Source organism: Chrysemys picta, chromosome 8, assembly GCF_011386835.1.
Source record: "Chrysemys picta bellii isolate R12L10 chromosome 8, ASM1138683v2, whole genome shotgun sequence".
NCBI classification, from domain to species: Eukaryota; Metazoa; Chordata; order Testudines; family Emydidae; genus Chrysemys; species Chrysemys picta.
This window is the reverse complement of record NC_088798.1, coordinates 19,783,661-19,795,027: the sequence shown is the minus strand read 5'-3', so window position 1 is coordinate 19,795,027 and position 11,367 is coordinate 19,783,661. Positions and strand designations below refer to the sequence as shown.

The 11,367-nt window shown below is 39.3% G+C and overlaps 1 protein-coding gene across 1 annotated transcript in view; it reads right to left on the bottom strand.

Moving 5' to 3' along the window:
• Positions 1–4,126: 4,126 nt before the first annotated feature.
• The window catches only part of IL12RB2 (interleukin 12 receptor subunit beta 2), a 33,413-nt gene continuing 26,172 nt past the window's right edge, over positions 4,127–11,367 (bottom strand). The window contains exons 14-17 of the mRNA XM_005300109.4: positions 11,093–11,230; positions 9,007–9,094; positions 6,651–6,750; positions 4,127–6,337 (exon numbers count right to left, since the gene is read on the bottom strand). Coding sequence (XP_005300166.3) covers positions 5,792–6,337; positions 6,651–6,750; positions 9,007–9,094; positions 11,093–11,230 — 872 coding nt within the window. The 3' untranslated portion in view covers positions 4,127–5,791. The remainder of the gene's footprint in view (positions 6,338–6,650; positions 6,751–9,006; positions 9,095–11,092; positions 11,231–11,367) is intronic.

The following is an 11,367-nucleotide window of genomic DNA, read 5'->3' as shown; positions in this document are numbered from 1 at the left end:
TTATATTACGTTATAGTCATAACAGATAGAAACTTTGTGAAGCCCTTGACACAGAATTAATGTCAAGTTGTGTAGTTCCTCTGCTAAGGCTTGTGATTGCCTGATCTTTTTGTATTGGCGTGGCGGTGATGGAGCCCTTACAAAGCTTTGTGAAGATTCCCCCAGCAATAAAGCACATCACTTTAATTTCCAAATTAAAAAGCAGATGAAGAGTTGTTTAGATCTGCCCTGTGTCCATTTTCTCATTGCAGAGCAGCCTAAACTATGCATAGGAAAGACGTTTAACCCTTGTATGATTTGAGTGGCTTTGAACTTTTTGCTGATGGCCATTATCTGTTAAGTGATATAAAATGAGGCTCCTTTTTGTGTGTACACTCCACACTATTCCAGTGTGCCTTTTTGTGGTACAGTTATTTTGCTGAAACATTTCTGGAGCTTCTAATTGTGTGTAATCCATTTTCCTGTTCCCAGATTTCCTTCCAGCTCTGAAAAATTGCCTCTCCAAATGACGTAGAACCCTACCTCTTAAAGGCCAGCAGACTCCAGATCTCCCGAACGTTAGTTCAAGCCCGAATTAGGTGCAGAAAGGAGACAGTGAGGACAAGGTTACTTATTTTTGCTTCAGTGGCAATTGGCAGATGTTCAAAAATAGACTTTAGAGCTGCTAGACAAGCTTTGTGGTATATTGGATTGAGTTGTCATTGATCGGATATTAAAACCTTAGGTCAAATGTCTTTAAAAGTGGTTGTAAACTTTTCTACCTTATAAAGGACCTTTCATCATTGGGGGAAGAATAAATTACCAATTCTAATTTTGAAGTTCAGTGACTTACTGCAGAGTAGCAGAAACGTGTAGCACTGAAATAGTAATGTTTGAGAAGAGACTGGTTACTTGTACAATTTAGAGATGGGAAAACATCAGCTGGAATTTTTCAGGCCACCCACTGCAAAGGTAGGTTATAGATAGGATAAAATATTAAATGGATACTATGCCTGATGTTAACCAAAAGGCCAAGGAGGAGCAATTGTTGAGGTAGTCGGGTTGGTCACATGAAGTCTTGTCTACACAAGGGAATTACTGATTTAGTTAAATTGGGGCAACTCCCTTGTGTAGACACTCTTACTTCAGTTAGAGTACAGACGTTAGGCCTAACACTGTAGCTTCTATTATTATTATGCCATTCATCTGGAACAATATGTACTACAGCAGTTTGTGTACATTGTTGTCAGTTTTATTTCTCCCTCAGGCTTACTTGTTATAGACTTGTTGATTTATACCAAAGCACTTTTTTTAATATAAGTTTTGCTATCCAAATTTAGAACTAGGTGTTCTAAAAAAAAGACTAATAAATATGATGGAAATAGACTTTATTCAAGAATGTAGAGTTGTATCTATGACAACTGGCTAGATTTACTTTATTTGTATGTAACCTATTTTCATTAGCCTAAGTTATATTCATGTTCATTAAAATGCCATGACTGGTTGTATTAAGGTAACATATGCACATTTCTAATCGTATGACAGAGAAGGAATTTGATGCAAGACTCTTAACTGAGTCTTCTCAGCCCAGGAATAAAGAGGAACAAGATAACAATTTTTCAGAAGGGATTGTAGTTTAAAGCAAAATTTTATTTGAAACCCTGCGGGAACCATTTCAGAGGTGATCATCATTTGGCTATTTTAATTCTAAGACTAAAATTTGCTTTAAAATGTTTTAGAATAAATATTTGTACAAAACGTAGCTCAGCCTTTTTGATAATTTGGACATGGAAAACAAAATAGTGTCTGAAACTAGGCCCTATATATATATATATATACATGTATGCATGCGCACACACCTCACGATAGGTATAGACAGACAATGTCCTGCTTGGATACAATAAATGACTTAAAAGAAATCTTGCAGGCATTGGAGCCTAATTCTGCTGCTAATCTGTACAGCAACCGGAAGGGTGCTCCACCTAAGAAGTGGCTGCAGGCTCAGTACCATGGACCTTAGTTTGAACTTCACTTCTCTTTTCCAATTTAAAAAAAAAGCTAGCTAACTTACATATTGAAAATTAGCTATTTCACATGCACAGCCACTAATTTCATAAAATGAATTCCTATGAACAAGCAATATCAAAATATTAGACTGATGTATAACACCATAAGATAGTATTTTGTTGTTGCTAATTATCTTCTATTGTTTTGATGCTTGACTACAGACCAAGTGTGATGACTATAGGGAAATGTGTGTGATTGTGTTTCATGCAAAATCCACAGGAATGTCATGACAGATCTTTTGATGTTGAAAACAGATGTGATAGGGTCCATAATGGCAAGTTTCTATGTTGACAGAGGCAATAGTTGGAATAAAAAGTCTTTTGAAAATCTGCAGACAAATAAAGGGCTTCCTCCCTGACCTGCAAGAGTTACTTGAGTTTAGGACCTTCACTTCTGAGTACGGACGCTATGTTGGTCTCAGTGGAAAAAGCTATGGTCCAAATGCAGCAGTCTTTTGCAATAATGGTGCATTTCTACTACCTGGGGGGATGGGGAGGGGAGAATTCTCCTTCATCATTGCTTTGGGAGTATAGATAGATCTCTTCAAATTCACTGAGGATTGTTTCATCAGTAAATTAGAAAATAGCATTTCAACAGAGACAGTTTGGGATAGTATTGAAATAGTTGCAATGCAACAAGCTAAAATCTTAATCTATTTGTTGAAGCACTTGCTTTACCTGCCTTGAAAGGGGAACTGCTGTTATAAATGGTGAGTAAAGAAGGTCAAAGGTAAGTCAAAGATCTGAACTACTTCAGATCTGTTTGAAATGTCTACATTTAAAAAAAAACAAAAACAAAAAACCTCATATTAAAATCTCAATCTTTGGCTGTAGCCCAGAACGTGTGATCAGTCATACGGTAGCTAACAAGTCAGTATCGAATGGAAAAGAAGATTATGTGAACAAAGCAACGTAGTTTTCAAACTTCCAAGATTTTTCAGTGAATAAAATCATAGAATGTATATAAAATATTTTAAAATCTGTATCTAGACTATTTTAATAAACAGTCAAACATTTTGCTGTTGGCAGACTCTTGTTGCCTGTTTCTTCATTCCTGGAAACTATTCCTCCTACCTGCCATTGGTTCACCCAAAAAGGCAATCTGACTTTTGCTTAGTGATTCATATAACCTGCTGCAAAAATGGAGTAGGAAGCCCTTTCTCCAGTTACCCATGTACACATCTGTAACACTGTGGGCAAAGCACCATTATAGTTAAAGTTGAGACTAGCGTACCTCTTAACCGGGGCAAAAGAAAAAGTCAGCGAAGTGCTAAAATCGTGCCTAATTCGATTGCCTTGAAGTGAACTGTGCTTCAGCAAGGCTCAGGGTGTGGTGTAAAGCTGGAGTTTGGGCGTGGCATTTTAGTGTCCCTTAAAAATATAAAGACCATGTGACCTTAATTTTACAGTGGTTTTTTTGCTCATACTTGGGACTCAAAATGGTGATTCCGATTCACCCGTGGCCCTGAGGATGTCACATTGGCCACAGCTGTGTGCTGATTGGGCTGTGGGTAGAGAACCACTGGTTTAGAGACAGAGAGGGCAGTTGAGAAATGGATTTCTTTGTATCTCTGTCCATGTACAGGTGCAAGTAGACAAGTGCCCAGAGCCATCTAGAAGCCAGGGCTGGTAGTTTCTGAGCAGATCAGTGTTTTCCCATGGGCTGGAGAGTAAGTTTCCATGGTAGATGGAGTCATAATTGGAGAACTGAGCCAATCAGCACTCAGGGAGAGAAGCTATAAAATAGGAGTTTGAGACCACCCAGTGGGCTCCCTGTATGATCCTGATGAGATGATACAAAATGGTGCCTCCTGGAGTCAGAGGCCAGGTCCCAATGCCTGTGATGACTTTGCCGGGGTCTTGCACCCAGTAGCACAGCGCCTGGGGTCCTCCATAGGATCAAGCCCTTAATACCGTACATGACCTATTTGTGCCATATTTATGAAGCTTGACCTCAAAAGTTAGAATCGGGGGAAAATATCTCTCCTGGACAGCAGACATTATGGTTTATTGCTCCTGTAAAGAGTCAATATTCAACAATTTGTTAATTTAACTGAAGTTACCAAACAGCACTGGATTGGTTTGGATTAAAAATAAAACTATTTTATTAGCAAAATATAAGACTGTAAGTGAATTCAAGTATGAAATAAAATGAGAAATTGTTACAAGCAAATAAAAATGAAACCACATGTCTAAAACTTAAGCTAGCAAATTTTGGTTGAAGGCTTTGTTTTTAAGGTGGCCTTTCTCATCCCCAGTCTTCCAGCAATAGGGGACTGACCCTTTTCTTGGTTAGGATCTTGCAAAGGTGCTTGTGCCTTTGTTGTCTTTGGGGTAGACACCCCCAAGCTATATCTTTCACCTTTCTTTTACCTTTGAAGTGGATTCTTCTGAGGGTCACTCTTCAAAGTAAAGTTCATTCCATCAGTAAAGGAGGAGACATGGAGTCTGGTGATGAAGGAGGCTCTATGCTTTCTTCCCCTACTTGTTTGCTGAAATCCAAATTGTTCTGTTTCCTGCCATCATCTTCCCCTACTGTCTTGAAGACTCTGTTTGCATCTTATATGTAAACTGAGGTAAACTCACACTTCTTTACTTAGAACAGGCTTGTTTAACAACTTTTGCCTAAGCAGAGCTGGTTCGTTTTGGAACATGTGCTAATATCAGATGGGGAATTCACAACTTTACATATAATGTTGCTACATACATTTCCCCATGATAATTTGACCAGCGAGTTACTAATTTTCAAATGATACCTCACAAGGCATAGTTTGTACAAAGATTATTACAGTGATGTGTAGGGTGTGAATACAGGGATGCTTTTGATCACAGTCTCCCTCCCCTAAAATAATTTGAGCCCTCAAAGATGGGGGGGGGGCACCGTCTAAAGTTGATGAGAGGGGGTTGTGTGGATCTGCCCTCTGTATTTCTTCGTTTTCAAAGGTTTCAGTTTAGCCACATTCTGAACAGGTACGAGGCAGGGATGGGCAGCCTTTACCCCACATCAATGGTGATCACACCCCTCCTCTCCCACCCTGCTTTGTGTCTGTAGTAGTCCCCCACACAAGTACATATACCAATTAACCCCCCCCACTAAATATTAAAAACAGTAAGGCACTGATTCAAACAGAGCCATTTAAATATAAGGGACTTCCACCTTCAGCTCTGAAGGCAGTAGCGCCACCAGCAGCAGTGCGAAAGAATGGCGTATTGAATAGCTGCTAAGGTGTAAGATGGATGCCCTGTCTCCCTCAAACCTCGAGTTATTCATAGCTGTGGGTACAATGTGCGCAGTAAGGGTTCCCCTCCCCCCCCCCCCAAAAAAACCTACTCATACACACCCAGAATACATTCAGTGCCATTTCCTCCCTCACCCAGTTAAAGAACCTCTGCTCTACCTTAAAATTGAACTTTTGGCAGTTAATATATAAATATGCTCTGCTGTAAGAGCTCTCAACTTCTTATCTGTATGAACATGTCACCTACCTCAACAGCAGGTTCTCATAAGATCCACACAAGAAAGAGGTGCAAAACATGTACTATCTTACAAAGTAAGACACAAAACACAACTCTAACCATGTGTATGTTTAGATTTTACAACTTTCCTTTAAATTACATGAAGTGGATGAGTTGGTACTATCAAACTAAAAACAATTTTGTGATTTGTTCATTTGACTAAAGTGCACAGAACCTGGCCAGAATACAAAAAACAAACAAAAAAACCCCAGACATACAAGCTGGACTGCTTAGCCTGTGAAAGAATTGCAGTCAATTTTTACTGCATCCAAAGTAAGTTTCCCTCCACAAGAAAACATTGGCATCAGAAGAGGAGTTGTTGGGAAAATGGAGAAGGATTTGCATTCAAATTCATTGCTTTCTTCATTCGTGTCCATAATGGGAGACAATATGTTTGAAGGCAAATAGTTCACAGTCATGTCTGTAAGTGGATTAGTAAGGTATTCAGAAACAGTTTGAATTTGCTCTGTTCCCTCCAGTACTACTTTTTTGTACAAATAAGGCAGGTGACACTTATAATTGTCTCCATCATCTGGTGTGCTGGGGGCCAAAGGTTTGTACTCAGAGTTCTTTTCAGTGGATTCCCGTTTCTCAAAGCTGTTTTCTATTGTTTGCCAATCATGACCTTCACTGTTTTTAATGTTGTTGAAGATGGGTATGTCCTTGAAAGCCACTGGTTCCCTTTTTATGAAGACTTCCTCTACTTCTATAGTTTCAGGCTCTTCAAAACTGCTGAAGTAGCTTAGGAACTGATTGGAATCTAAGTTCAGCTCATTCTGATGGGTGAGGAAAAATATTCATTATTCAGACAGTATCTTCTACCCTGTCAAAATGCAAATAGCTTTCACACAACATCCTTTCTAATACTGCTAATCCTAAAAGTAAGTTTCTGCATTGTCCTTGTATCAGGCTGATATGTGATCATCTTAACAGGCCATAAGATTCACAAAGTCGTTTCCTGCAATCATCCCACTGACCCTAAATTCACACTTTTTTTGTACCAAGAGATTACGGACATGTATGGCCAAAATCATTTTTAAAGTGAGCATGACAAGCTTAGTATAAAAATAATTTTGAAAGGTGACTTACCTCTACAGAGGAGTACTTTTTAGCCCATGTCGAGTTAGCTGGGTCTGGAATGGCTTTTCTGTACCATTGAGGTACAAGGACAGAAAGGAGTGAGCATAATCTACAAACAAATGGAACATGTTGGCATTAAAATCGCGATTGCTAATTCCTGCAAATGTAATGGCTTCAAACTATAATCTATACAGCCTCACATTTAAATCTGACCATATTAAATTGGGACACCACACAATGCCAAGATACCAAATAATCCGTGTTTTGTTCAGTGTAGACTGCTTTAGTCTGGGCCAGTAGAAATTCCAGCCTGCCAGTATTTGGTAATTTGCAATTTACCTTGTTGGAACTTGTATTAAAGCAATTTAGTTTAAGCTCAATCTGGATAAAACTGTTGTGATGTTGACTGGCAGGTTCTCAAACTCTTCCCTTTGTTAACATCTATGGCTGCTCTCTCAGCTGAGGGCACCTGCCAACCTACACTCAGGTGGTTTGCAGACTTAGGGTCTTGCTATATTTATTGCTGCTCCTGGATTCCCCAGATGGCAACAGTGACAAGAAATCTCTTATTCAGATTTCAACTGGCCGAGACATGAACTTTTTCCTCTCTGAGGTGGGCTGCACATCTGTTTACCTCAAAACTTGACTATTGCAGAAACCTCTGCCTTGAGTTAACCTTGAAGAAGCTAGTCTGGAATGCAGCTGCTTGACTTGTCAGGAGGGAAGATAAACAGGAGCACTCTTATACCTGTACTCTGCCCCAATTGCCAGTGACTTTCTAAACCCATGTATGACCACATTTAACCCTAATGGAAGATGCATCTCTGTCTAGGCTTTCCATTAGATGGACTTTCAATCTAAACCATGTAAAGTGTACACTAACATTGCGTGATGTACACCTCTACAAGCTAATAAACTCTCTTCCCATCCCTGCTCCTAGTGCTGGGATGTAAAAAAGGGTCCTCGAGCATGTTTTTCTTAGCCCCAGTGACTCTGTGCTGAACACCTGAGAAGGCCGAACTTTCACCTTATAGTGTACCAATAGCTTCTAGAGGCTCCAGTCAGGGATTGGGGGGGGTGTGTGTGTGCGTGCACCCACCCAACAAATAGTCAATTCCTGCCCCCAAAAGCTTAGAATCTAAATTTCTGGCCAGTTCTAGTAGGGATTGTAGTTCAACTCTACATTCTAGGCTGCTGTTTTTATATCCTATCCTAATTTTTCACAGCTGCAAACACTACTCTCGCTCTTGTGGCCAAGAGGGCAAGGGACTGTTTCTGAGACACTGATTCTGCATCATAATTTACCACGAAGTGGACAAAACACTGCAAGTAGCTCCCACCTGTAATGCATCACCTCTGTGATGCTACTCCCTTAGAAGTATAGGAATTGCCATACTACATCAGACCAGTGGTCTGTCTAGTCTCAATGGCCAGCAACAGATGCTTCACAGAAACTCCTGCAGTAAGCAGTAATGGAATGGTCTGTCTTCAGGAAGTTTCATCCTAACTCTGATAGTTACAGGTTGGCTTATGCTCAGATGCATGAGGGTTACATCCCTTCCATAGGTCTGGTTTTCTTAAGAAATCCTTACTAACGTAACACTGGATATTTCTGTTAATCATATAGACTGAAATTTGCTAAGCTGGAGGCCCAGATAGTGACACTTCTGATATAGCTCCCAAACGTTGTTGTCTCTGCTGTTAGCATTTTGTGGTGGTCACTGAGTCAACAAGCTAGTATATAATTTACTTTGCCTTTTACCTTTAAGTATATCTTAAAAAAAAAAAAAAAAAAGTGGCCCCTTCAAGTTTTTAAATGAATTAAATTTGGAAGGTAAATTTGATATAGGGGAAATCCCTGTGGCATCAAAACTGTTCTGTAGCAGCAGATAATTAGAGAGCTCTTCTGTTCTATGAACTATATTTTGTTCTGGTCTCTAGACATCTATTACTTCCTTGGTGTGTGTGTTGCTTTATGAAGACAAATCCCTGCTCTTAAGAGTTTTCAGTCTAAGGGCTGGATTCTGTTCTCAGTGAAGTTACCAGGTGTCTCATTTCAATGGGAGAAGGATTAGGTCCTAAGGGTTAAACTTGGGGAAAAAAAAGAAAAGTATATATTGGGGGGAGGGGTGCACATTCTCGATTGGTGCATTTCTGAACCTGCATCTATTTACATGTACAAATACCTAACTTTGTGCTGTGTTTTTATTTAATATCATTTATGCAATTTGTTTGGCATCTTGTAAATTTCAGGTAAAATTTCAAAGGAGTTGAGAACAAGTTGTAAAAAGACATTATTATACATTCTAAAGAGGAAACTACTTTATTTTTGGAGTTCAGATCTGATAAAAAATAATTCACTTACGCTTTTTGAACAGATTGCACAAAGCAAATGCAGGCTGAAATACCAAAGAAGATGCAAGCAGCCGAAACAATAATCCATTCAGAAGCACCTGTAAATCCAGCAAACCCATGTTGATAAACAGCAAAAATCAGGTTTTAAATATGCTAACTCAACTGTATGGATGGTTGACCTATGAGAGTCCTGGGGTATGCTCTCTTGCACATAAATGAAAAAGAACTGAGTACATTTAAGAACTGGAATTTGGCATTGCTGAAATGCTAAGAAAAAAAGAGAACTTTGTAACATGGGGCTCTCCATTGGGCAATTTCACCCAAGACTGATTGTCTAACATATGCAGCCCTTTAACCTTTGTCTTGGGCCACTGCACTTAACATTGACATATGCAGCAAATAAACCTAGAGTCAGTAAGATGGACTATGCTAGTGAACACTAGGCTAGGCAGAAAAGCTTTTAAACAGTAAATGTACTATGTTGTGTCCGTGAAACAATCAAAATTAGAGCTGGTCAGGAATTTTTTTGACAGAAAATTCAATTTCTGCAAAATCAAAATTCATTGGGGGAACATGTTGATTTTGCTGTAGTTTTTAAATTTTTTGTTAGGGAAACGGAAACACAATATTTTGATTTAGATCGACCCAAATCTGAATACTTCAGTTTGTTGAATTGAATCAAAATATTTCATCTGGGGTCAGTTCAACATGAATCTATGTCTGCTGCAGCTGCCACAGTGCCTCATGGGAACTGTACTTGGAGTGCCTCATGTCCCCATTCTCTACAGGCCAGGCTCCCTACCTGGACATCTCCCATGATGCACCATGGCCTCTCCTCTGAACTGCTGTGGTGCATGATGGGAGTCACATAACCACTGTACATGGTAGGAGAGCTGACAAACCAAAATGAAACTTTTTGATATTTACTAATCAAAATTTTTCTCAACTTTCTAGTATATGTGTAAAATTTTGTTCTTTGACTTTCTGTCCCAATTTGGGATGAAAACAAATAGCAAACTAAGGGAATTTCCCATGGGTTTGAAAGTCTGATTCTACCAGCTCTAGTCAAAAAATTTAGACAGAGGTCTGACTTTGTAACTGGTATTACAGGCATAATGGTGTGGAATACACTCAAAGGGGGAAACTTCTGAATATAGGAAACCTCTGAAATAGCTGAGAATTACAGGAATTCAGAAATAATACTATTTTATTTATTTATTAGAGTCAGTGGGAATTTTGCCATTCATAGATTCATAGACTCTAGGACTGGAAGGGACCTCGAGAGATCATCGAGTCCAGTCCCTTGCCCTCATGGCAGGACCAAATACTGTCTAGACCATCCCTGATAGACATTTATCTAACCTTCTCTTAAATATCTCCGGAGATGGAGATTCCACAACCTCCCTAGGCAATTTATTCCAGTGTTTAACCACCCTGACAGTTAGGAACTTTTTCCTAATGTCCAACCTAAACCTCTCTTGCTGCAGTTTAAGCCCACTGCTTCTTGTTCTATCCTTAGAGGCTAAGATGAACAAGTTTTCTCCCATCTCCTTATGACATCCTTTTAGATACCTGAAAACTGCTGTCATGTCCCCTCTCAGTCTTCTGAAATAGCTGAGAATTACAGGAATTCAGAAATAATACTATTTTATTTCTTTACTAGAGTCTGTGGGAATTTTGCCATTCACGTCAATGTGAGCATAATCAGGCCCTACTTTATCCCTAGCTTAAATATGTAAGTAGTAATTTGAGGCCACTGGGACTGTTCACATTGAAGTCTGTGCCAAAACTCCTATTACCTTCAGTGAGGTCTAACACTGCTTGCCTTACTTATGTGACCAGTCCCACTGGACTCAAATTACTACTTGCATATCCTAGTTGTCTCTACAGATGTCTTGTGGGAAGGTGGGCAATTGGAAGGGAAAAAAACATGCACAATTTTATAACCAGCTGAAAATATCCAATTATTTTCTCTGTAAGGATTAACAGGAGTAGGTACAATCCAAATCTGTGTGAAAGGGCTGGGGCCAGGGATAGCTAAGGTGTCTTTCTGCTGACTCATCACACAAAGGTCTTAAGATGAAGTTATTTGTTACTTTCTAGGTAAACCAGTTCCTCGTTCCCTATAGGGCTTTCTCCAGCCATGGTTGAAGCTGTCATCCACAAAACGTAGTTCACACCATGCTGCAGGTTTTTGATTAAAAATGAATTTCTGGAAGTCTCTTTATGGATGACTGAAAAGAGAGAAAAAAAGAGAAATCAACAAAGAATCCAGTGTTTTTATTTCTCTTGTTTAATTCTAAAGAACGGAACCCTCAATTCTCCATCTCACTTTTTCTCCCTCCCTTTCCTTGTTCTCTGAGTCTTGTCT